This window comes from Nyctibius grandis, chromosome 23 (genome assembly GCF_013368605.1).
Source record: "Nyctibius grandis isolate bNycGra1 chromosome 23, bNycGra1.pri, whole genome shotgun sequence".
In the NCBI taxonomy this organism is placed as follows: Eukaryota; Metazoa; Chordata; class Aves; order Nyctibiiformes; family Nyctibiidae; genus Nyctibius; species Nyctibius grandis.
Genome location: NC_090680.1, coordinates 66,493 through 90,591, shown reverse-complemented (window position 1 = coordinate 90,591; position 24,099 = coordinate 66,493). Strand labels below are relative to the sequence as shown.

At 67.1% G+C, this 24,099-nt stretch overlaps 4 protein-coding genes across 4 annotated transcripts; 3 read left to right on the top strand and 1 right to left on the bottom strand.

Annotated features, from left to right (window-relative positions):
* Positions 1 to 447: 447 nt before the first annotated feature.
* AP2S1 (adaptor related protein complex 2 subunit sigma 1) lies at positions 448 to 2,098 on the top strand. Its single transcript, XM_068417432.1, has 5 exons — positions 448 to 508; positions 1,052 to 1,201; positions 1,425 to 1,538; positions 1,642 to 1,701; positions 1,837 to 2,098. The coding sequence occupies exons 1-5, from the start codon at positions 506 to 508 to the stop codon at positions 1,936 to 1,938; spliced, it is 429 nt and encodes a 142-aa protein (XP_068273533.1). The 5' UTR covers positions 448 to 505; the 3' UTR covers positions 1,939 to 2,098.
* A 394-nt stretch (positions 2,099 to 2,492) lies between these two features.
* FKRP (fukutin related protein) lies at positions 2,493 to 5,261 on the bottom strand. Its single transcript, XM_068417411.1, has 2 exons — positions 5,239 to 5,261; positions 2,493 to 4,148 (listed from the first exon to the last, which is right to left on the bottom strand). Exon 2 carries the CDS (start codon positions 3,991 to 3,993, stop codon positions 2,548 to 2,550), a length of 1,446 nt encoding a protein of 481 aa, XP_068273512.1. The 5' UTR covers positions 3,994 to 4,148; positions 5,239 to 5,261; the 3' UTR covers positions 2,493 to 2,547.
* Positions 4,961 to 11,894, top strand: STRN4 (striatin 4). The gene is made up of 17 exons (XM_068417308.1): positions 4,961 to 5,170; positions 5,821 to 5,924; positions 6,045 to 6,118; positions 6,204 to 6,282; positions 6,736 to 6,903; positions 6,979 to 7,126; positions 7,484 to 7,622; positions 7,696 to 7,791; positions 8,023 to 8,135; positions 8,564 to 8,739; positions 8,823 to 8,870; positions 8,957 to 9,078; positions 9,565 to 9,735; positions 9,808 to 9,948; positions 10,031 to 10,129; positions 10,238 to 10,324; positions 10,589 to 11,894. The coding sequence occupies exons 1-17, from the start codon at positions 4,961 to 4,963 to the stop codon at positions 10,756 to 10,758; spliced, it is 2,145 nt and encodes a 714-aa protein (XP_068273409.1). The 3' UTR covers positions 10,759 to 11,894.
* Positions 11,895 to 16,295: 4,401 nt separating this feature from the next.
* On the top strand, positions 16,296 to 24,054 carry HIF3A (hypoxia inducible factor 3 subunit alpha). Its single transcript, XM_068417307.1, has 12 exons — positions 16,296 to 16,345; positions 18,912 to 19,102; positions 19,597 to 19,733; positions 19,891 to 19,975; positions 20,224 to 20,332; positions 20,604 to 20,783; positions 21,165 to 21,271; positions 22,034 to 22,181; positions 22,519 to 22,643; positions 23,033 to 23,205; positions 23,690 to 23,764; positions 23,974 to 24,054. Exons 1-12 carry the CDS (start codon positions 16,323 to 16,325, stop codon positions 24,052 to 24,054), a joined length of 1,434 nt encoding a protein of 477 aa, XP_068273408.1. The 5' UTR covers positions 16,296 to 16,322.
* The last annotated feature ends 45 nt before the right edge of the window (positions 24,055 to 24,099 follow it).

The following is a 24,099-nucleotide window of genomic DNA, read 5'->3' as shown; positions in this document are numbered from 1 at the left end:
CTCCCCTCCTCCTCCTCCTCCTCCTCCTCCGCCCCCTCCTCGCCCCCCCGGGGGGGCCAGCTCCGCATGCGCGAAAGGCGGGGAGGAGGGAGGGGGAGCGGGGCGGGAGCGCGCATGCGCACAGCTCCGCCCTGTGGCTGCCGTTCCCCCCCCCACCCCTCCCGGTACCACCGGCCCCCCTCCCGGCAGCGGCCAGGGGCTTCACAGGGATCAACCCCCCCGTCCCGGTAACCACGGAGTGCGGGAAGGGCCCCTCACGGCCTACAAGGCCTGGTAAGGCCGCGGCCTCTGTTACCCCTGGGCGAGGCGGAAGTGGGAGGGAGGGGGATATATCCCGGCATGCCCCGCGCGGCGCGGAAAGCCCGCTGGGAAATGTAGTCCAAAAGAGACGGGCGGGAACTACGTATCCCGGCGTACCCCGCGGCCGGGACCGGATATCCGGTGCAGAGGGAGGGAGGGCGGGGGATGACTGAGAGGAGGGGGGGGGACACGGGCTGGGACCGCCATGGTGAGGAGCTGTGGAGGGGGGAGAGGCCTGAGGGGGGCCGGGGGGTCCCCCTAAGGGTGTTTGGCGAGGGGGGCGAGAGGATATTGTGGTGTCCCATGGCGGGGGGAGAGGATATTGGGGTGTCCCATGGGGTTGGGGGGCCCCCATAGGGCGTGCGCCATTGTAGGGCCTCTATTGGGGTGCGGGGAGGCTTGGGCGGGGCCATAGTGTGTCCCCTGTAGGGAGGGGCTTGGAGGGGGGTATTTTAGCCCCCCCATGGGGTGGGGCAGCTTGGGGGCCTCCCATAGGGCACCCCATTAGAGTATTCCTATAGGGAGTGGCTATTGGGGTGCCCTATGGGATGGGGCAGCTTGTGGGGGGGGGCGCACATAGTGACCTTTTGGGGGTGGGGTTACACGGCAATGCCCCATGGAGCAGAGCAGCTTGGGGGGGGGCTCTTTATAGGGTTTCTATAGGGAGATGCTTGTGGGGGGCACAAAATACCCCCCAAAAAAGGGGCCCAAGCCCCCGCTGTGCCCCCCCAACCCCCCCCTTTCGATGCAGATTCGCTTCATCCTAATCCAGAACCGGGCGGGCAAGACCCGCCTGGCCAAGTGGTACATGCAGTTCGACGACGACGAGAAACAGAAGCTCATCGAGGAGGTTCACGCCGTTGTCACCGTCCGCGACGCCAAACACACCAATTTTGTGGAGGTAACGACCCCAAAACACTCCGGTTTCACCCCAAGTCCCCTGCTCCCCCCCCTTTTCCACCCGCTTTCATCCAGGAGGTGAATCTAGAGCTCTAGGATCAACCCCAAGGCCGAGCGCTGTGGGGTTTTTCCCGGTGCGGGGAGGGGAACATGTGGCCATATTCAGCTACATCCCGCTCCTCCCAGTGCTCCCAGTTCCCTTTTTTTACATCCCCCCCACCCAGTTCCGCAATTTCAAGATCATTTACCGCCGCTACGCCGGCCTTTACTTCTGCATCTGCGTGGACGTCACCGACAACAACCTTGCTTACCTCGAAGCCATCCACAACTTCGTAGAGGTGAGGCAACGGGGGGGGCCCCCTCCCTGCCTTTTAATTAATGTTGCCGCGCTAATGAATGCGCCCCCTCGTTATGGCGCGGCCTCATTCCTCCCTCCTGCAGGTCCTCAACGAGTATTTCCACAACGTCTGTGAGCTCGATTTGGTCTTTAACTTCTACAAGGTGAGGGGGGGGGGGGAAGGGGTTTAAGGAGTTAATTCTTGGGGGGGGGGGGGGAGGTTTAAGGGAGCACCCCTGCAATATGGGGGTCCCTGGGGGGGTTGGGGACCCCCCCTGACGCCGCTGGGGGGGCCGTAGGTTTATACGGTGGTGGACGAGATGTTCCTGGCCGGGGAGATCCGAGAGACGAGCCAGACCAAGGTGCTCAAGCAGCTCCTGATGCTCCAGTCGTTGGAGTGAACTGGGACCAGTTCTGCACCCCCCCCTCCCCACTCTAAGCCTTCCTCATCCTCCTCCTCGGACCCCCCCAGGGGGGTGGCACGAGGCTCTTAGTGTCATGTGTGTTCCCTCCCACCTCTGTCCCCGTCATCGTGGTGTGAATAAACGTGGCTGTGATGTGCCAGAGCCCCCGCGCCTGTCAGGGCACAAGGCCACCCCTTTGTGTCCCCCCACCCCGTCACTATCCCCTCACTGTGGCTCTGTCCCCATGGTGGGGGGGTGGCCAGGGGACCCCTGGGGTGACCGGGGACTCCAGGGGACGTGCAGGAGGGATGGGGACCCCAGGGGACTTTGGGGGTGGCCAAAGGACTATTGGGGTACCCCAGGATGACTGGGGACAGGTAGGGGGGGTAGAGGAATGGCTCTGTGGGGACCCTGAGGGTGGCCAGGGGGACCCCCCCATGATGGCATGGGGACCCCAGGATGGATGGGGGGGACCCTCGGGGTGGCCCAGGTGGCAGAGGGACCCTGTGGGTGTCACACAAGGGGGGCGAGACTTTGGCGTGGGTGTCACCGGAGGGTTTATTGTCACTGACAGGGGCGGGACACACACGCACAGGGGACCCCCCCTCAGTCCTGGTGCAGGCGTTTGACGGCGGGGTTGGGGTACTCGGGGTTCTCGACGGCGCCGGGGCCGAATTTCAACTCGAGGAAAGCGCGGGCGTCGTTGGGCGCCATGGCGGTAAACCCGGCGAAGGGCACGGGGACGCGGGGGACGAGGAAGCGCTCGGGGAACTCCACGTCCTGGGGGTGCCCCAACCACGTCTCTTTGGTCATGACCCCCCCGCGGGGGTAAAACGGCCACAAATCCACGTGTAACCGGTTACTCCGGCTGTAATGAACGCGGTAAAACTCGCCCTCCGCCGCCTTCTCCCAAAGAAAACCCTCGGCGTCCTCCACCGCCTCCCCCCGCGCCGCCACCGCCGCCAGCCACCGGCATTTCTTCACGTCCTCGCGGTAAATCCCCAAATCCACGTCGTAATCCCACGGGATGATGTCGCCGAGGCGAACGGCGCCCAGTAACGATCCTCCTTCCAACCAATACCGGACGCCGGCGGCTTCTAACGCCGCCGTGACGTGCCGGGCAGTTTCTCGTAACGCCCGCAAGCAACACGGCGGGGTCCAGCGCCCGGCGAGGAGGTACTGGGGGGTTCGGGCGTGGACGGTGCCGAAACACCGCGGCGTCTCCTTGCCGCAGCCGTACCACCGCTCCCGCCCGTCCGCCAACACCTCCCGCTTGATGCCGAGGTCGCGCATCAACTGGCGCCGCCGTGTCTCCGCCAGATTTTCCGCTTTCCAACGGGCGTGGGGCGAAAGGGGAGGACGCTGCGCCGCCGGGAACGCCGCCGGCACCACCCGTAGCCCCCAACGCCGCAACGCCGCTTGGATGAAGACGGCGGCCGGCGCCGGGTGCGCCAAAGGGAACGGCAGAGCGAAAAGGTCGCGGGTGCGGAGCAACAGCACCGCCGGCCCCTCCACTGCGCGGCATCGCCCCGGCGCGCCGGCGCCGTACCGCGCCGTCCACTCCCGCGGCTCCACCCGCAGCTCCAGGCACCGCAACGGCGCCGACCCCACCGGTGCCACCACCAGCCGCGCGTCGCCGTCCTCCAAGGCATCTCGCATGCGTTCCAGCAGGCCGGGGACGGCGCGGGTGCCGTCGGGGACCAAAGCCACGTGGCGGGTGCGGACGTGGAGCTCGGGGTGCGGCGGCGGCCGGTCGGCGATGGGGCGTAACGGTAAGAAGGCGACGCCCGGCGGTAACGGCACCGGCGGGTACGGCGCGGCCTCGGCGGCGACCAGCACGGGGACGGGTAAGGCTGCGAAGGATCGCGCCGTCGCCGCCACGTCGTTCTCGAAGTCTTCGAAGTCCCGGAGGAGGACGGTGACGCCAGGGACGCCGTGGGGGGGACGGCACGGCGGCGCCGGGGACGCCGGCCCCCGCCACGCGCAGTAGAGGAGGAGGAGGTTGAGGGTGATGGTGGCCGCCAAGGCGGCCTGGCACGGCGTCACCCGCATGCCAAGCGGGGGGGGGGGGGTGCGTGTGTGTGTCTTAATTAGCCCTCCTTGCTAATTAATTAATGACACACACACCCCCCCTCCCCATAGCGCCCCGGCTGGGTCCTACCAGTGCTGCCACATGTGGCACGAGCGGCGCAGTCTCAGCAGCGGCGCTGGGGGGGGGAAAGAGGCATTAACGAGGGGCCTCGTTAACGAGGGGCTGCATTAATGAGGTGCTTCAATAACGAGGGGCCTCAATAACAAGGGGCCATGTTAATGAGGGGCCTCATTAATGAGGCGACTGATTAACGAGGGGACCCATTAATGGGGAGACCTGTTAATGATCCCCCCATAATGAGGGGGATGCGTTGCCATCCCGGTTGCTATAGCAACGCTATAGGGGCGCTATACCCTCCCCATCTTTAAGGGCAGCCCCTATATATCTATACACACCCTATACCTCTCTATACCCCCCGCCCCCTATAGCTCCCCTGCATCCCATATAGCTGCTTTACCCCTATCCCCTACAGCGCCTCCTGCATTCCCTATAGCCCCCCATCCCCTATAGCCCCCCATCCCCTATAGCCCCCATACCCCCACACACACCCTATACCCCTCACATCCCCTACAGCCACTCTACCCCTGTCCCCTATAGCCCCTATACCCTCCCCCAGCCCCTATATCTCCATCCCCTACAGCCCCTATACATCCCCTACAGCCCCCCATAGCCCCTACACATCCCCTGTAGCCCCCCATAGCCCCTATACAGCCCCTATAGCCCCCCTATACCCCTCACATTCCCTACAGCCACTATACCCCCATCCCCTGTAGCCCCCATACCCCCCCGTACCCGCCCCGTCCCGCCGCGGGCCGCTCGTTGCCACGGTAACGGCGCCCGGGCCCCGCCCCCTCCCTTCCGGCTCCCTTTGTGGCAGGAAGCGGCGCCGGCCCCCCCTGGCCCGTGGCTCCCTTTGTGGCAGCCGTGATGGCGGCGGAGCGGGCGGTGGCGGCGGCGGCGGCGACAGCTCGGGCCCAGCCGCCCCCCGCCGGCCCCGGCCCCGCTGCCGGCCCCGCTCCCGAAGCGGCGGCCCGCGGGGGGCTGAGCCTGCCCGGGATCCTGCACTTCATCCAGCACGAGTGGGCGCGCTTCGAGGCCGAGAAGGGGCGTTGGGAGGCGGAGCGGGCCGAGCTCCAGGTACCGGCAACGGGGGGACCCCCCCCATCCCCCCCACAGCCCCCCCCCCGGGCCCCGCCCGCCGTTACCGGGGCCGCCGCCACCGCCGCCATCTTGGGAGGAAATGGCGGCGGGAGCGGGGGGCGGGCACCGGGCGGGGGGACGGCCCCGGGAGGGGGGACCCCCGGCACTGGGGACCCCCAGGTCCGGTATTGGGGACCCCCCGGGAGTGGGGACCCCTCAGCCCCGGTACTGGGGACCCCCAGGTCCGGTATTGGGGACCCCCCTGCACCCCAGTGTCAGGGTCCTCCCTGCATCCCCCCCCCCTGCTTCTGGGGACCCCCCCCCCCGTCACTGAGCCCCCCCAGCTGGTGGCACCACTCCCGGGGTCACCACTGGCCCTCCTGGCGCCACCAGTGTCCCCTCCTGGCGCCACCAGCGTCCCTCGCAGGGCTGTCACCGAGCCCGAGGCCCATCCCTGTCACTCCCAAGGCCCGGTGCCGCCTCCTGTCCTGGTGGCAGGAGCCACTTGTCCCCGTGTCACCCACCCTCCGTCCCACCCCCCAAAACACAACATCCCCCCTCACAACCCCTCACCCTTGTCCCCTGGGTGTGTCATTTAGGGGGGTGGCGGCGGCCCGGGTGTCCCCTGTCACCGCGTGTCCCCGCAGGCGCAGGTGACCTTCCTGCAGGGCGAGCGCAAGGGTCAGGAGAACCTCAAGACCGACCTGGTGCGACGCATCAAGATGCTGGAATACGCCCTCAAACAGGAGAGGTTGGGGACGCCCCGCGATGTCCCCGAGGGGGTCACCGTCCCCTCCTCGTGGCCAGGGGCCACCCCCCCGCCATTTTAAGGCCGTTGTCACCTCTCTGTGTCCCCTCTTTGCCCCTCCAGGGCCAAGTACCACAAGCTGAAGTTCGGCGCCGAGGGGACATCGGGGGACAGGAGAGGGGAGGGGACGGAGCCGGGTGGGTGTCACCATCCCCAAGGGCTGGGAGGGGACACGGGGGAGTTTTGGGGTCCGTGACCCCCCCCCACCATGTGTCCCTTCAGTGACCAACGGCCCCACTGAGGTGACATCGCTGGAAGGTGGCCCGCTGGCCTGGAAGGAGGGTCGGCAACTGCTGCGGCAGTGAGTGATGGGGGGGACTATGGGGTGATGACAGGTGGCTACGAGGTGATAGAGGGTGTCTACGAGGTGACAGGATGGCTACGAGGTGACAAGGTGGGGCTACGAGTTGACAGAGGGGGGCTATGAGGTGACGGGGGTGTCTACGAGGTGATGGAGGGTGGCTACGAGGTGATGGGCTACGAGGTGGCTACAAGGTGGCTATGAGGTGACTGGTGGCTACGAGGTGACAGGGGCTATGAGGTGAAGGGGGGGTTATGAGGTGACTGTGGGTGGCTATGAGGTGAGCAGGGGTGGCTATGAGGTGCTAGCGGTGGCTACAAGGTGACCGGGGGTGGCTACAAGGTGCCAGTGGGTGGCTACAAGGTGAGCAGGGGTGGCTATGAGGTACCAGGTGGTGGCTATGAGTTGCCGTGGGGTTTTGGGGTGCCCTGACCCCCCCTTTTGCCCCCCCAGGTACCTGGAGAAGGTGGGGTACAGTGACACCATCCTGGACATGAGGTCCCGCCGCGTCCGCTCCCTCCTGGACCGGGGCCCCCTGGCTCCCAGTAGCCCCCTGGCTCCCAGTAGCCCGCCGGCTACCAACTCCCTCCTGGTGCGGCGCATCGAGGAGCAGATCCAGAGGTGAGGGGGGGATAATGGGAGGGGGGTGTTTTAGGGGTTCACTGGGGCCCCCCCAAAAACCTTTCCCGCCCCCAGGAATGCTGGGAAGGAGGGGGGGGGCGGCGGGGGTGGGGGGGACCCTGAAAGGGTCCCCTTCGCGCCCCCCCCCGGCGGGGAGGACGAGGACAGTGACGAGGATGAGGAGGGCGAGAGCCTTCCCCCCTCCAGGAGGCAGCGAGGAAAGGTAAAGGGGGGCCCTCCCCCCAAAAACAATTTGGGGGTGTGGGGGGGGTCCCCCCAAAAATGGGGGGGGATGTGTGCCCCAAAGCTGGGGGGGGGAAGGTTTGGGGGGGGACCCCAAAGCTGGGGCGGGGGGGAAGTTTGGCAGAGTCCCCCAAACCTGGGGGTCCCCCAAGCCCCAGGGGGGTCCCCAGTCCTGAGTGGGGTCCCCCAAACCTGGGGGGGGTCCCCCAAACTTCGTAGCCGCACTGAGCAGCCCTTGTACCCCCCCCCCATTTCCACCATCGTTTCTCCCGGTGGCTTTGGGGCTGTCCCCCCAAAACGGGCTGTGACCCCCCTCTTTGTCCCCGTCCCCCCGCAGGTCCCCCCCAAGCCCCCCCTGCCCGAGGCGGAGGACGAGGAGGACGATGAGGACTCCGAGGACGCCCTCAACGAATTCGACTTCCTGGGCTCCGGCGAGGACGGGGCCGGGCGGCGCCTGGGGGGGGCCCTGGAGCTCGGTGAGGGGGGGCCGGGGGACTTGGGGGACCCCCCCTGACCCCTGACGCCTCACCTGTCCCCGTGTCCCCACAGAGAGCCACCGGGGCCGGCTGCGGGGGGTGCTGGGGGACCTGCGGGACGGGGACGGGCTCCCACCGAAAGCCCCCGGGTCAGCGCGGCCTCATGAAGGTACAGGCCTGGGGGTGTCCCCTGGGAATGTCCCCTGGGGTGTCCCCCGTGTCCCCTGGGAGTGTCCCCTGGGGTGTCCCCTGGGGGTGTGCCCTGTGTCCCTGGGGGTGTCCCTGTGTCCCCTGGGGTGTCCCCCATGTCCCCTGGGAGTGTCCCCTGGGGTGGCCCCGTCTCCCCTGAGGGTGCCCCCCCTGTCCCCTGGGGGAGTCCCCATGGCGCTCCCCTGCGCAGGGTCCCTGGGCATCTCCTCCGACGTCTTCCTCATGGATGGCATCGGTGGCACCGTCAGCCTCGGGGACCTGGCCGACCTGACAGTCACCAACGACAACGAGCTCGCCTGTGACGTGAGTCCCCCGCTGCTGTCCCCATGGTGTCCCCAAACCTGCCCTGAGGGTCCCCTGAGCCCCATGGTGTCCCCAAACCTGCCCTGAGTGTCCCCTGGGCTCCGCTGTCCCCGTGGTGTCCCCAAACCTGCCCTGAGCATCCTCTTGGCTTTGTTGTCCCTGAACGTGGCCCTGTGCATCCGCTGACTTTCACTGTCCCCGTCGTGTCCCCAAACCTGCCCTGAGCGTCCCCCAGACTCTGCTGTCCCCATTGTGTCCCCAACCCCCCATGAACATCCACCCTTGTCCCCATCACATCCCTTTGGTCCCCCTTGTCCCCTCCTCACCGCCCAAAAACCTCTTACCCCCAGCTCCTAACTGGAACCCGAGACTGCCACCACCCCTTGACAACTGTCCCCTTCCCCGTTGTCCCCTTGGTGTCCCCTCAGCTCCCGGAGGCTGGGGACACCCTGAAGAAGAGCTGGAGCCCCAGGTTCACCCTCCGCAGCCACTACGACGCCGTCCGGGCGCTGGCCTTTCACCCCGCCGAGGCCGCCCTCGTCACCGCCTCCGAGGACGGCACCCTCAAACTCTGGAACCTCCAGAAGCCCGTCACCCCAAAAAAGTGGGTGACAACAAGGTGACAAGGGACAAGGGGACGCTCCTCGGCGCGCTCGTCACCTCCTTCTCATGTCCCCCCTTCTCCAGGAACGCGGCGCTGGACGTGGAGCCAGTGTACGCGTTCCGCGGGCACAGGTGAGGGGACAGGGACAGCAAGGGGGGAAGCGGGTGGCTTTGGTGACACCCCGAGGGTCCCTGTCACCTCGTCCTTGTCCCTGCAGGGGCCCGGTGCTGGCCGTCGCCATGGGCCGTGACAGTGCCCTGTGCTGCAGCGCCGGCGTCGATGCCCGGATCCGCCGCTGGCGCCTGCCCGACCTCGACAGGGACCCCTACGACGGCTACGGTGGGTGTCCCCTCCCCGGCCCACTGGGACACGGGGACGAGGGTGACACTGGTGACATCTGCACCTGCTGGTCCCTGCCCTGAGCGTCCCCTGGGCTCCGCTGTCCCCATGGTGTCCCCAAACCTGCCCTGAGCATCCTCTGGGCTCTTCTGTCCCCATAGTGTCCCCTGGGCTCCCCTGTCCCCATGGTGTCCCCAAACCTGCCCTGAGCATCCCCTGGGCTCTTCTGTCCCCATAGTGTCCCCTGGGCTCCCCTGTCCCCATGGTGTCCCCAAACCTGCCCTGAGCATCCCCTGGGCTCTTCTGTCCCCATAGTGTCCCCTGGGCTCTTCTGTCCCCATAGTGTCCCCTGGGCTCCCCGGAGCCCCATGGTGTCCCCAAACCTGCCCTGAGCGTCCCCTCTCTATGCCACCCCTCCGGCTGCGATGCCACTCCCCCCAAACCACGCTGTCCCCTCCCTGAGGTGGCCTTTCCTGCTGTCCCCAGACCCCGGGGTACTCCACGGTGTCCTGGAAGGTCACGGTGACGCCGTTTGGGGCCTGACCTTTAACCCCGCCGGGGACCGCCTGGCCTCGTGCTCTGCCGACGGCACCGTCCGCATCTGGGACCCCCGGCGTGACGCCGGCGCCTGCCTCGGCACCTACGACGCCCACAGCGGTGAGCGGGGCACACGGGGGGTGACCCAAGGCCTCGGGGACATCCCTGTCACCCTCCTTGTCCCCCTTGCAGAGCACGGTGTCCCCACCTCTGTCACCTTCTCGGCCACCCAGCCGTGTCACGCCGCGGTGGCTTTCCGGACGGGCGCCGCGGTGCTCTACGACGTGGAGGCGGCTCGGACCGTCCTGACGCTCGAAGGCCGCTTGGGTGGCGGTGAGCGAACGGTGCCAGGTGTGTCCCCAACCCTCTGCGTCCCCTTTGTCACCTCCTGATGGCGGTGTCCCCCCCCACGCAGGTGACAGCCAGGTGAACCAGGTGGTGAGCCACCCCTCGCAGCCCCTCACCATCACGGCCAGCGACGACCGCGGCATCCGCTTCCTTGACAACCGCACAGGTGGGGGCGGTGCCTTCGTTAGCGCTAACGAGGACACGGCGATGGCGGGGGGGGACAGCTTGGGGACAGCCCTGTCACCGCTGCCACCTCTCTTTGCCTCGTCGCCAGGTCAAGTCGTGCACTCCATGGTGGCCCACTTGGATGCCGTCACCTGCCTGGCCGTGGACCCCGACGGTGTCTTCCTCATGTCCGGCAGTAAGTGGCACTGTGCCTGTCACTGTCCTTGTCCCCAACCCTGTCCTTGTCCCCAGCCCAGTCCTTGTCCTTGTCCCCAGCCCCGTCCTTGTCCCCAACCCTGTCCCCATCCCCCCCTCCGCCACCTTTTCCCCGCTCATCGCTGATGCGAAAGCGCCGGCTCGCAGCACCTCCCCGCACCTTGTCCCCATCGTCCCTCCTGTCCCCTTCCTCCTCGTCACCCGCTCCCGGAGGTGACTTGTCCGTGTCCCCTCGTCCCCGCAGGCCACGACTGCTCGCTGCGCCTGTGGCACCTGGCGCGCCGCACGTGCGTCCAGGAGCTCACGGCTCACCGCAAGAAGCACGACGAGGCCGTCCACGCCGTCGCCTTCCACCCCGCGCGGCCCCTCAGCGCCAGCGCCGGCGCCGATGCCCTCGCCAAGGTCTTCGTGTGACACCGCGGGTGGGGACACGAAGGGGACGCAGCGGGGCAGATGGGGGGTGGCCTTTGTCACCTCCCCCCCACACGCACCCCGGGGAGCTGAGACCGGCGGCTCCCTGCAGCTCGGGACACCCCAGGGAGACAAGTTGCCCCAGGGAGCCTGTCTGGGGGGTACAGGGGGCACCTCTGGGCTCTATGTACCCCTGGGGGCACCTATGGGCTCCATATACCCCCCAGGGGCACCTCTGGGCTCTATATACCCCTGGGGGCACCTATATGCTCTGTATATCCCCCCAGGGGCAATTATGGGCTCTATGTACCCCTGGGGACACCTATGGGCTCCATATACTCCCCAGGGGCAATTATGGGCTCTATGTACCCCTGAGGACACCTATGGGCTCCTTATACTGCCCAGGGGCACCTATGGGCTCCATATACCCCCCAGGGGCAATTATGGGCTCTATATGTCCCTGGGGGCATCTATGGGCTTTATATACCCTTGGGGGCACCTATGGGCTGTACATACATCCCCAGGGGCAATTATGGCCTCTCTATTCCCCCAGGGGCACCTACGGGCTCTATATATCCTGGAGGGGCACTTATGGGCTCTATCTACCCCCCCAGGGGCAATTAGGGGCTCTATATGTCCCTGGGGGGAACCTACGGGCTCTGTACACCCCCCAGGGGCACTTATGGGCTCTATATACCACGCCAGGGGCAGTTAAAGCCTCTGTGTGCCCCCCTGGGGCATCTATGGGCCCCATCTCCTCCCTGGGGGTGTGGGGGGGCTCTCCATATCCCCCCCGGAGTACTTAAGGGCTTTGTTCCCCCCCAGGGGGGGCACTACACCCCGAGGGGCACCTATAGGATCTAAATACCCCCGGGGGGGGCACTACACCCCCAGGGGCACCTATAGGATCTAAATACCCCCGGGGGGGGCACTACACCCCCCAGGGGGCACTTCTGGGCCTTATCTCCCCCCCAGGGGCAATTATGGACCCTATAGACCCCCCCACCCTGGGGGCAGATCAGGGCTCTATATCCCACCCCCCCAGGGGGGGGCTTTTTACCCCCCCAGGGCAATTCCAGCCTGAAGCCCCCCCAGGGGGGCCCCCCCCAACACTCCCCACCCCCCCTTGTATATTTGTACAGCCCTGATGCCCCCCCCTCCCATTGCTCCTCCCCCCCCGGGGGTGTCACCGCCGCCTTATCACTGTGTGATAGTCCGGGCCCCTCCTCCACCCCCGGGGCCCCTCCCCCCAGTGGTGGCTTTTTTGGGGGGGGGAGGGGTCGTGCCTCAATAAAACCCTTTGCCAAGAGCCTCGTGGTGCTGCTGGCGGGGGGGGGGGAATGACACGGACCACCCCCAACACCCCTAATGACCCCCCCAGCACCTAATTGCCTCCCCAGCCCCTAATTACCCCCCCAGCCCCTAATTGCCTCCCCAGCCCCTAATTACACCACCGGCCCCTAATTACCCTCCCAGCCCCTAATGACCCTCCCCAACCCCTAATGAACCGCCAGCCCCTAATGACCCTCCCCAACCCCCCCCAGGGACATGGGGACAGGGGGGTCACAGGCCCACGGGGTGGGGGGGCCGTGGTGCTGGTGCTGGGGAGGTGACACCCTGGCCCACGTGACGCGGTGGGTGTCACCCTGTCCCGCCCCCCCCGTGTACCCCCTCCCCGCGGTGCCCTTTGCGGTGGCAGAGGACGATTGGGCCGGGCTGAGCATGAGGGTCCTGCGGGTACGAGGGGGGCCGAGGGGGTGTATTGGGGGGGCCCTATGGGCCGGCCCTATGGGGGGGGACATTATGGGGGGGACAGTGAGTGTGGTCTACCTTGACCTTAGCGAGGCGTTTGACACAGCTTCCCATCACATCCTCGTGAGCGAGCTCAGGAGGTGGGAGGTAGAAGAACGGACAGTGAGGTGGATGAAGAACTGGCTACACAATAGAGCCCAGAGTGGTAATCGGTGGTGCCAAGTCCAGCTGGAGACCTGTAACTAGTGGAGTCCCCCAGGGATCAGTGCTGGGTCCAGTCCTGTTCAACATCTTCATCAACGACCTTGATGAAGGCACAGAGTGTCTTCTCAGCAAGTTTGCTGACGATCCGAAGCTGGGAGGTTTGGCTGATACACCTGAAGGCCGTGTGGCCATTCAGTGTGAGTTGGACAGGCTGGAGAGCTGGGCAAAGAGGAACCTAATGAGGTTCAACAAGGATAAGTGCAGAGTCCTGCACCTGGGAAGGAGGAATAACATGCACCAGTCCAGGTTAAGAGGCGATCTGCTAGAGAGCAGCTCCGTGGAGAAGGACCTTGGAGTCCTGGTGGACAACAAGGTATCCATGGGACAGCAATGTGCCCTTGTGGCCAAGAAGGCCAATGATATCCTGGGTTGCATTAAGAAGAGTGTGTCCAGCAGATCGAGGGAGGTCCTCCTCCCCTTCTACTCTACCCTGGTGAGACCTCGCCTGGAGTATTGCGTTCAGTTCTGGGCTCCCCAGTTCAAGAGGGACAGAGATCTACTGGGGAGAGTCCAGTGGAGGGCTACGAGGATGATGAAGGGACTGGAGCACCTGCCTTAGGAGGAAAGGTTGAGAGACCTGGGGCTTTTGAGTCTGGAGAAGAGAAGACTGAGAGGGGATCTGATTAATGTGTGTAAATAGATGAGGGCTGGGTGTCAAGAGGAAAGGGGCAACCTCTTGTCACTTGTGCCCTGCGATAGGACAAGGGGCAGCGGATGCAAGCTGGAGCACAGCAGTTCAACCTCAACATGAGGAAGAACTTCTTTACTGTGAGGGTGACAGAGCACTGGAACAGGCTCCCCAGAGAGGTTGTGGAGTCTCCTTCTCTGGAGACTTTCAAGACCCGTCTGGGCGCGTTCCTGTGTAACCTGCCCTAGACTGGTCCTGCTCTGGCAGGGGGGTTGGACTTGATGATCTCCAGAGGTCCCTTCCAACCCTGACATTCTATGATTCTATGACTGTTCCACTTGGTTGAAGACACTGAAGACAAGCATAGGGACAAAATATTCTATATTCATTTTTTCCATTCAAAATATGTCCTTTGCTTTCTGACAAATTAGCAGGATTATAACTTTTTGGGTCTCTGTTTCAGTCTTTACTTTTTAGCACTTAAACATTACAAAGAAAAATAGCAAGCAGGGAGCCTGGGGTGACCCAGGGGGACACTGGGGACCAGGGAGGGCAACCCTGGGGTGACTCAGGAGGATTCTGGAGACGGTGGGGGAACCCAGGAGGGTGCTAGGGATCATGGGGTGACCCAGGGGGACACTGGGGACCAGGGGAGGTGACCCTGGGGTGACTCAGGGGGACACCAGGAACCATGGGGGGACACTGGGGTAACCCAGGGGGACCCTTGGGGACATTGGGGACTGGGGGGGGGACCCTTGGGGTGACCCAGAGGGACACTGGGGACCGGGGGGGGGACCCTGGGGTGACCCAGGAGGATATTTGGGACTGTGGGGGGATCCTGGCGTGACCCATGGGGATACTGGGGACCATGGGGGGATCCTGGGGTGACCCAGGAGGGCACTGGGGACTGTGGGGGGACCCTGGGGTGACCCTGCGGGACTCTGGAGACTGTGGGGGAGCCCAGGAGGGCGTGGGGGATTGTGGGGGGACCCTGGGGTGACCCATGAGGATATTTCGGACTGTGGGGGTATCCTGGTGTGACCCAGGGGGATACTGGGGACCGTGGAGGGACACTGGGGTGACCCAGGAGGACATTGGGGACTGTGGGGGGATCCAGTGGGACACTGGGGGACATCACAAACCCTGAGGTTAACGGAGAGCAGGCCCGGGGAGCCCCTGGGTCACCCCAGATGCCACTGAAATAACCCCACAAGACACCGAAGACCCTGCAGGACCCCTCAGGGACACTTTGGGGACATTTGGGGACACCCCCATGCACCTGTCGAAGGCCTCGACGTGTCCCAGGAGCTGCTTCTTGTTGCGGCAGTTGATGAGGACCTGGGTGTTGCTCTCGACGGACTGGTGAGCATGGAGAGTGGCCCCAGGTTGAACTCCTCCTCCTCCTGCTTCTGCAGCTCCTCCGGCATCATCTTGCTCTTGGGCTTGTTCAGGAGGCTCCTGGGGGGCGGACGAGAGGGCACAGTGAGGGGACAGCGAGGAGGCAAGGCTGGGACAGCGTGGGGACACAGGAAAGGGAAGGGTTTAGAGAGGGATGGAGTGGAGCGGGGATAGAGGGGCTGGGCGGGGGGGTAACAGGGAGGTGAGGGTGGCAGGGGACAGCGGGATGGGGAACACGGGGGTGGCAGGGGACAGCAGGAGTGGCAAGGGACACCAGGAACAGGGAACTGGGGGTGGCAACGGACAGCGGGATGGGGAATAGGTTGCAGGGGACACCAGGAGTGTTTGGGGGCATTAGGATGGGGAACAGGGGGCGGTAGAGGACAGCAGGGGTGGCAGGGGACACCAGAGACAAGGAACTGAGGGTGGCAGGGGACATCAGGATTGGAAATAGGGGGTAGCAGGGGACATCGGGGGTGCCTGGAGAAAACGGGATGGGGAACAGGGGGTGGTGGGACACATCAGCGGTTGGTGGGAGACACCCAGGACAGGGAACTGGAGGCAGAAGGGGACGGCGGGGGTGGCAAGGGACACCGGGAACAGGAAACTGGGGGTCACAGAGGACATCGGGATGGGGAACGGGGTACAGGGGACATTGGGGGTGGCAGGGAACATTGCAATGGGGGACAGGGGTTGGCAGGGGACATCCGGGACAAGGAACTGGGGGTGGCAGGGGACACCGGGAGTGTTTGCGGACATCGGGATGGGGACCAGCGGGTGGCAGGGGACATCGGAGGCGCCTAGGGCAGCGGGAGTGACAGGGGACACCAGGACGGGGAACCGGGGCCTCAGGGGACACCGGGGCCAACGGGGCGGGACACGGGAGCCTCGGAGGGGGGCGGGCCCGGGGGAAGCAGGAACGGGATGGGGACGCAGCCCGGAACGCCCCCGGCCCCGTCCCCAGCTCCTCTCCCGCGTCTCCCCTCACGTCCCACTTCCGGGGCACGGCGCTTCCGGCAGCTCCACTTCCGGGTCACCGCGCCGCTGCGGCCAGGACGCATGCGCAGAGGGGGGTGCGCGGGAAGGAGGTGGGGCCGCAGCCGAAAGGGGCGGGGCGACAAAAAGGGGCGTGACCGCGGCCCGGCCACGGCGGCAGGACCGGGGGGGCGGGGCGAAGCTGGATGGGGGCGGGGTCTGGCTGGGAGCCGAAGGGGGCGGGGCTCACCGGGGTGTGCCTGCGCCCCTTGGCCCCGTGCCAGGAAGGGGCGGAGCTTAAGCTGCTGTGGGCGGGACCGGCGGGAGGGGCGTGGCCTAAGGGGGGCCCAGGGTGGCGGGGGCTTGGCCGCGGGCCAGGGGCAGGGCTAAAATGGGAGGGGGGCGCGGCCGGGGCGGGGGGGGCTTTGGCCGGCGGCCAGTGGGCGTGTCCGTGGCGGGGGGGCGTGGCCAAGGGGAGGGGGCGTGGTCGGGGAGGGGGCTCGGTGCGGTGGGTGCGGGCGCTCAGAGGGAGGCGGCGGCGGCGGCGGCCATGGCCGGGCGGCCGGGGGCGAGGTACGGGCGGGATCGGGCCCCCGGGGTGCGGGGGTGGCCCTGGGGGGGGCGCAGGGTCCGGGAGACCCCCGGGGAGGGGGGTCCGGGGCAGGGACCCCGGGTAGGGGCAGGATGGGGCCCCTTGGGGCGCCGGATCGGGCCCCCGGGAGGGGGTAAGGGCAGGATCGGGCCCCTGGGGGTGCAGGGGGGGGGGGGTCCTGGGGTGGGGCAGGGGCCGGGAGACCCCCAGGGAGGGGGGCCCGGGGCAGGGAGCCTCAGGGAGGGGGCAGGATGCCGCCCCTTGGGGGGATGGTCCTGGGGCAGGGACCTCGGGGGGGGTAGGATTGGGCCCCCATGAGGGGGGTGTGTCAGGATGGGGCTTCCTGGGGGTGGGTGGGTCGTGGGTAGGGACCCCGGGGTGGGGGGGCGTCAGGATCCGGCCCCCTGAGGGGCGTGGTCCTGGGGCAGGGTCCTGGGGAGGTGCTGGGGAGGGGGTGGCAGGATCAGGCCCCTTTGGAGGGGGGTCCCAGGGGGGCAATTTTGGGGTGGGGGACACACATACACGCAGGATCCGACCACTGGTGGGTGTGGGCGTCCTGGAGGGGGGTGGGACATCCTTGGGGGGGGGTAGTGAGGGCGGGGGGAGGCGGCTGCGGGTGCTTGTGGGGGTTGTCGTGCGAGCGGGGGGCGTCCTCGTGCCCCCTCGTGTGGCGGGATAACGGTGGGTGTGTCCTCGTGCGAGCCGCATGTGTCCTCGTGTGAGCCACGTGTGTCCTCGTGCGTCCCCGTGCAAGCCACGTGTGTCCTCATGCGAGCCGCACGTGTCCTCCTGTGTTTTCGTGTGTTCTCGTGCGAGCCATGCGGCAGCCGGAAGCCGCACGAGGCCGGTGCCAGCCCGAGGAGGTGGGGGGGATGGAGGCGTGACGTGACACCAGGGTCCCCCTGCCTGGCGCACGCGCGCGTGTGAGGCCCCGCAGTGCCACTCGCCCCGGGACGGGCCCACGTGCGCGTGTGTGCATCACATGTGGCCTTGGCGTGACGTGGCTGGGGACGTGTCGTGTGTCCCCCTCTGGCACCCAACGGCTGGGACCCCTGCCCAGCACCCGGGGAGGCACTGGTCCCAGTTAGAGCCAAGGGCTGGTCCCAGTTAGTGCCTGGTTCTGGTCCCAGTTCGTGTCCGGTTCTGGTCCCAGTCAGTGCCCGGTGCTGGTCCCAGTCAGTGCCCGGTGCTGGTCCCAGTTACTGGATGGTGCTGGTCCCAGTTGGAGCCTGATGCTGGTCCCAGTCAGAGCCCGGTTCTGAACCCAGTTCGTGGCTGGTGCTGGTCCCAGTTAGTGGCTGGTGCTGGTCCCAGTTCGTGGCTGGTGCTGGTCACAGTTCGTGGCTGGTGCTGGACCCAGTTAGTGGATGGTGTTGGTTCCAGTTCATGTCTGTTGCTGCTGCCAGTCAGAGCCCGGTTCCTCCCAGTTCCCCCAGTTCCCTCAGTGCCCCCACAGGTGCGGGAGGGGGAGGCCAGCCTGTCCTGAGCAGGAGCTGCCAGCACACGTGCGGGCTGGCCCCTCATTAGCATACATTCGCATGCATCAGCATGGCCCTGCCCCCTCGGTGGATTCGCCCCCCCTCGCCCCCCCCCCGTCCCCCAGCCGCGGCCCCTGGGCACCGCGCCAGGGACAGGAACAGCCCGTCCCGGCCCGGCCGCACGCACGCACACAGGGAGACACGCACGCACACGGACACGCACCGGGACACACGGACACACATGGACATGCACCAACACACAGACACGCACCGGGACACACGGACATGCACACACACGGACTCACACCGGGATACACAGACACACGTGCACACAGACACACGGATACACACGGACACGCACCGGGGCATGGAGACATGCACGCACACGCATATGAACCAGGACACGCGGACACATGGGTACACACACATGGACACACGTGGACACACACAGGGACACACGGACACGCACGGGGACACACACATGCCTGCACACACACGGACATGCACCAGGACTCGCAGACATGCACGGACACACATGTGAATGCACAGACACACATATGGACACATGGACATCGACATGCACCGGGACATGGAGACACATAGATACACACGATGGACACACGGACACACACAGACACGTGGAAACACGTGCACACAGACATGCACTGGGACATGGAGACACACACGCATGGACACACACGGACACGCACGGGAACACGCGGACATGCGGAGACACAGAGACACACACATGGATGCACGGACACAGACACACACAGGGACATGTGGACACATGGATACACGCACACACATGGGCACACAAATGCACACACAGGCATGGATACACATGGATATACGGACACACAGACACACAAACATGTGGAGACACACCCCCCCACGCGCACGTGGACACACCCGGGCGCCCCAGGGTGCAGCGTGGGTGCCGGGGGTGCCATGTGGGTGCAGCGTGGGTGCTGTGACTGCCGTGTGAGCGCAGTGCGGGCGCAGCGGCTGCCCGGTGGGTGCAGCGGGAGATTCCCACGAGCACCCAGGGTGGTGGCGGGTGCCACAGGTCGACGCCGGAGCTGCGGAAGGAGCGCTCGCGGGACGCGGCGCGGTGCCGGCGCAGCCGGGAGACCGAGGTCTTCTACCAGCTGGCGCACACGCTGCCCTTCGCCCGCGGCGTCAGCGCCCACCTCGACAAGGCCTCCATCATGCGCCTCACCATCAGCTACCTCCGCGTGCACCGCCTCCTCGCCGCCGGTGAGCCCGCCCCGGACACCCACGGGACCTCTGGGACCTCCTGGGACCTCCAGGCACCCATGGGACCTCCTGGGGACCTCCTGAGATCCCCAGGCACCCATGGGGCCTCCTGGGAACCCCAAAAACCCACAGGCCTTCTGGGACCTCCTGGGACCTCCAGGCACCCATGGGACCTCCTGAGATCCCCAGGCACCCATGGGACCTCCTGGGACCCCCAAACACCCATGGGACCTCCTGAGGTCCCCAGATGCGAGTTGGACCTCCTGAGATCCCCAGGCACCCATGGGGCCTCCTGGGGCCCCCAGGCACCCATAGGATCTCCTGGGACACCTGGGGAACCATGGGACCTCCTGGGATCTCCTGGGACACCCAGACACCCATAGGCTCCCTGAGCACCCTGGAGAGCCCCAGAACTCCCCCAGCCCCTTCCCTCCACCCCTGCCCCAGCCCCCCAGACGCCCCCAGCACCCTAAGGACCTCCCGCCAACCTGCAGGTGCCTGGGCGGCGGCGGCGGAAGAGGTCGATGGGTGCTACCTGAAGGCGCTGAGCGGCTTCGTGATGGTGCTGAGCGAGGCCGGGGACATGATCTTCCTGTCCGAGAACGTCAACCGGCTCCTGGGGCTCAGCCAGGTGGGGGGGGCATCCATGGGTGGGGGGGGGCACCCCAAAACTCTGCCTGTGAGGCGGCACCCAGGGGTGAGGGGAAAGAGGAGAGGCAGCTGCTTGAGTAAGGTGTGACAGGGTGCTGGTGGGAGGCCCCATGTGACACCCCCGTCCCCCCCCGCAGCTGGAGCTCATCGGCCACAGCGTCTTCGACTTTGTGCACCCCTGTGACCACGAGGAGCTGCACGACGTGCTCAGCCCCCGGCAGGGTGAGAACCGCGGCCCCCCAGGGAACCCCCCCAGACTCCCCCAAACACTCCTGGGAACTACCTGGGATGCCCCAAACACCCCTGGGACCCCCTCAGCACCCTCCAACGACCCCCAGCACCCTTCGGCCCCTCCCCAGCACCCCCGGGTCACCCCTGGGACCCCCCCAAACACCCCTGGGACCCCCCAACCCCTCCACCCCAGCCCCTCTAGCCCCCCCTCAGCCCCCCTGACCCCAGGCCCCCCCCAGCAGTGCCGCGGCGGCGGGGGGAGCGCTCAGGGCGCAGCTTCTCCCTGCGGATGAAGAGCACCCTGACGGGGCGGGGACGGTGCCTCAACCTCAAGGCGGCCTCTTGGAAGGTGGGGGAACATGGGGGGACATGGGGATGGAGGGACACATGGGGACACGGGGGGACATGGGAACATGGGGGGACGTGGGGACATGTGGGGGGCCATGTGCGACATGAGGGGACAGGGGGGCATGGGGAAGTGGGGGGACAGGAGGGGACATGGGGATGGAGGGAGAGGGGGGACATGGGGAGATCTGGGGGTCACGGGGGGGGCTGTGGGGGTCATGGCGGGGGGGGTGTCCCCGGTGTCCCCACCCCTGTGTCTCCCCCCCCCCCCCCCGGTGCTGCACTGCGCGGGGCACATGCGCTCATACGTGGGGGCGGGGGGGCCCCCCCTGCGCTGCCTCGTGCTCATCTGTGAGGCCATCGCGCACCCCGGGGCCATCGAGGCACCCCTGGGCTCGGGGACCGTCCTCACGCGCCACTCCATGGACATGAGGTTCACCTACTGCGATGACAGGTGGGGACCCCGAAACCCACCCCTGGGACCCCGAAACTCACTGCCGGCACCCCAAAACCCATCCCCAGCACCCCAAAACCCACCCTTGGTACCCCTCAAACCCACCCCCAAACCCTCCCCCCGGCACCCCAAAACCCACCACTGGCACCCCAAAACCGATCCCCAGCAACCCAAAACCCCCCCTTGGTACCCCTGAAACCCACCCCCAGCACCCCCACCCCCCCAGGCACCCCAAAAACCACCGCCGGCACCCCAAAACCCATCCCCAGCACCCCAAAATCCAGCACCCCCAAACCCCCAGCACCCCATGGGGCCTCCCCAAACCCCCTTCAGCACCCCCAAGAGCCCCCCCAGGCCCCCCGTGACGGTGTTGGGGTGCAGGATCGGGGAGGTGGCGGGGTACAGCCCCGAGGAGCTGCTCGGCTGCTCCCTCTACGAGTACGTGCACGCCCTCGACTCGGCCACGCTCAGCCGCAGCGTGCACACGCGTGAGTGACCCTGAAACCCCTCCAGCACCCCAAACCCCCCTGCACCCCAAACCCCCCTGCACCCCGAAACCTCCTCCTGTGCACCCCAAACCCCCAGCACCCCGATATCCCCGTGGGAACCCCAGCAACCCCCTGGGAACTCCAACAACTGCCCTGGCACCCCAGTATCTGCCTGGGAACCCCAACACGTCCCTGGGCACCCCGATATCCCCCTGGGAACAACAACATCCCCTCTGGGCACCCCTGAACACCCCAATACCCCCTGGAGCACCTCTGGGCACCCCAACATCCCCTCTGGGCACCTCAAGATCCCCTCTGGGCAACCCTGAGCACCCCAATGCCCCACTGGGGCACCCCTGGGCACCCCAGTATTCCCTCTGGGCACCTCAGGATCCCCTTTGGGCACCCCAACATCCCCTTTGGGAACCCTTGGGCACCCCAACATCCCCTCTGGGCACCTCAAGATCCCCTCTGGGCAACCCTGAGCACCCCAATGCCCCACTGGGGCACCCCTGGGCACCCCAGTATTCCCTCTGGGCACCTCAGGATCCCCTTTGGGCACCCCAACATCCCCTTTGGGAACCCTTGGGCACCCCAACATCCCCTCTGGGCACCCCAATACCCCCCTGGGCAACCCTGGGCACCCCAATACCCCCCTGGGCACTCCAATATCCACGCTGGGGCACCCCTTGGCACCCCTCCCTGGGTCCCCCGCCCTTTGCCGGGTGCCCCGTGGGGTGCTGACCCCCCCGGCCCCCCCAGTGCTGAGCAAGGGGCAGGCGGTGACCAGCCAGTACCGGTTCCTGGCGAAGCGCGGGGGGTTCCTGTGGGCGCAGACCCAGGCCACGGTCATTGCCAACGCCCGCAGCGCCCAGCCCGAGGGCATCGTGTGCCTCCACTTCGTGCTCAGGTGGGGACACGGCGGGGGGACAGGGTGGGGGGGACACATGAGGGGACACAGGGGGACATGGGGGGACACAGAGTGATGCAGGGGGACACACGGGGGGACATGAGGGAGGTGGCAGGGACATGGGGGACACGGCAGGGGACACGGGGGGACATGGGGGGGACATGGGGGGACATGGCAGGGACATGGGGGACACGGCAGGGGACACAGGGGGACATGGGGGGGACATGGGGGACACGGGGGGACATGGGGGGGACATGGGGGAGATGGCAGGGACATGGGGGACACGGCAGGGGACACGGGGGGACATGGGAGGTGACCCGGGGGTGTCCCCCCACAGCCGCGTGGAGCAGCGGGGGCTCGTGCTGTCGCTGGAGCAGAGCCAGGGGCGGGGGGAGGGGCGGGCCCTGCCCCCCCCCGGGCCCGGCCCCGTCCCCCCCGCGCCCCTCCTCAGCCTCGGCCTTGGTGCGCACCAGTTCGGGCACTGGGAGCACTGGGGGGGTGCGGGAATGGGAGCACTGGGGGAGGCACTGGGAGGGGACGGGTGTACTGGGGGAGGCACTGGGAGGGGATGGGGGTCTTGGGGGGTTCTGTGGGTGCTGGGGGGTCCCTGGGGGTCTTGGGGGGGGGTCTGGGGATGCTGGGGGGTCCCTGGGGATCCTGGGGGGTCTGTGGGTGCTGGGGGGTCCCTGGGGGTCTTGGGGGGGGTCTGGGGATGCTGGGGGGTTCCTGGGGATCCTGGGGGGTCTGTGGGTGCTGGGGGGTCCCTGGGGGTCTTGGGGGGGTTCTGTGGGTGCTGGGGGGTCCCTGGGGGGGTTCCTGCCCCCCCCATCCAATGTGACCCCCCCCCCCAGGGCTGGGCGCCCCCCGGGTGCTGGCCTTCGTGTGCCCACCCCACGTCCCCGAGGCCGCGCTGCAGCGGGACCCCCGGCGCTTCTGCTCCCCTGAACTCGCCCGCCTCCTCGCCCCCATCTTTGAGCCCCCCCCAGAGTCCCCCCTGCGCCGCCGCCCCCGGAGCCCCTCCCCAGTGAGGCCTGGGGGGAAATGGGTGGTCCTGGGGAAAATGGGGGTGTCCTGGGGGAAATGGGGGGAGGGGTCCTTGCCAGGCTGGGTGGGGTTTGGGGGTTTGGGGGTGTCTCTGGGGGGTCCCAGCCAGGCTGGGGGGGTGGGGGACAACTTGGGGGAGGGGTTCCTGGGGAGAATGGGGGGGTCTTGGGGGTCCTTCCCAAGGTGGGGGGGGCCTTGGCAAGGCTCGGGTGGGGTCTGGGGGTGTCCTTGGTGTGTCTAGGGGTGTCCCTGGGGGTCCCAGCCAAGCTATGGGGTCTAGGGGGGGAGTCCCTGGGGGGTCCTGGCTGGGATGGGGGGGGGGATTCTGAAAGAATATGGGAGGGCCAGTTTGGGCTTGGGGGGAAGGCGGAATTCGAGGCAGTCCTGGCCAGGCTGGGGAGGGGGAATGTGGGTCTGGGGGGATTTGGGGGGGGTCCTGGGGTCCATGGCTGTGCACCCCCCAGCCCCCCGGGGACGAGGTGCTGTTCGAGGTGCAGAAGCTCTTTGCGGGGAGCCCAGGGCCCCGCACGGCCCTGCAGGTATCGGGGGGGGGGGCCCTGTCCCCCCTGTCCCCCCCCCCTTGGGTCTGGGCATGCTGGGGGGGGGTGACCCTGTCCCTGGCCCCTCTGACCCCCCCCGTCCCCCCAGGTGCTTCCCCTGGACCCGGCCATGCAGGGGGGGGTTGACCCTGACCCTGACCCCCCCATGACCTCGTGACCCTGACCCTGACCCCCCCGTGTCCCCCCAGGTGCCCCCCCTGGCCCCCTGGACCTGGCCATGCTGGGGGGGGGGGTGTAACCCTGACCCTGACCCCCCCATGACCTCGTGACCATGACCCTGACCCCCCCGTGTCCCCCCAGGTGCCCCCCCTGGC

Bases quoted from the DNA above. Each gene is read 5' to 3' on its own strand.
- AP2S1 (XM_068417432.1), top strand. The intron at 1,202-1,424 runs GTAACGACCCCA...CCCCCCACCCAG, and splicing joins AACACACCAATTTTGTGGAG to TTCCGCAATTTCAAGATCAT. The intron at 1,539-1,641 runs GTGAGGCAACGG...TCCCTCCTGCAG, and splicing joins CCATCCACAACTTCGTAGAG to GTCCTCAACGAGTATTTCCA.
- FKRP (XM_068417411.1), bottom strand. From the start codon at position 3,993: ATGCGGGTGACGCCGTGCCAGGCCGCCTTGGCGGCCACCATCACCCTC.
- STRN4 (XM_068417308.1), top strand. From the start codon at position 4,961: ATGGCGGCGGAGCGGGCGGTGGCGGCGGCGGCGGCGACAGCTCGGGCC. The intron at 8,740-8,822 runs GTGGGTGACAAC...CCCCTTCTCCAG, and splicing joins AAGCCCGTCACCCCAAAAAA to GAACGCGGCGCTGGACGTGG. The intron at 8,871-8,956 runs GTGAGGGGACAG...TTGTCCCTGCAG, and splicing joins TACGCGTTCCGCGGGCACAG to GGGCCCGGTGCTGGCCGTCG.
- HIF3A (XM_068417307.1), top strand. From the start codon at position 16,323: ATGGCCGGGCGGCCGGGGGCGAG. The intron at 19,103-19,596 runs GTGAGCCCGCCC...GCCAACCTGCAG, and splicing joins GCACCGCCTCCTCGCCGCCG to GTGCCTGGGCGGCGGCGGCG. The intron at 19,734-19,890 runs GTGGGGGGGGCA...CCCCCCCCGCAG, and splicing joins GGCTCCTGGGGCTCAGCCAG to CTGGAGCTCATCGGCCACAG.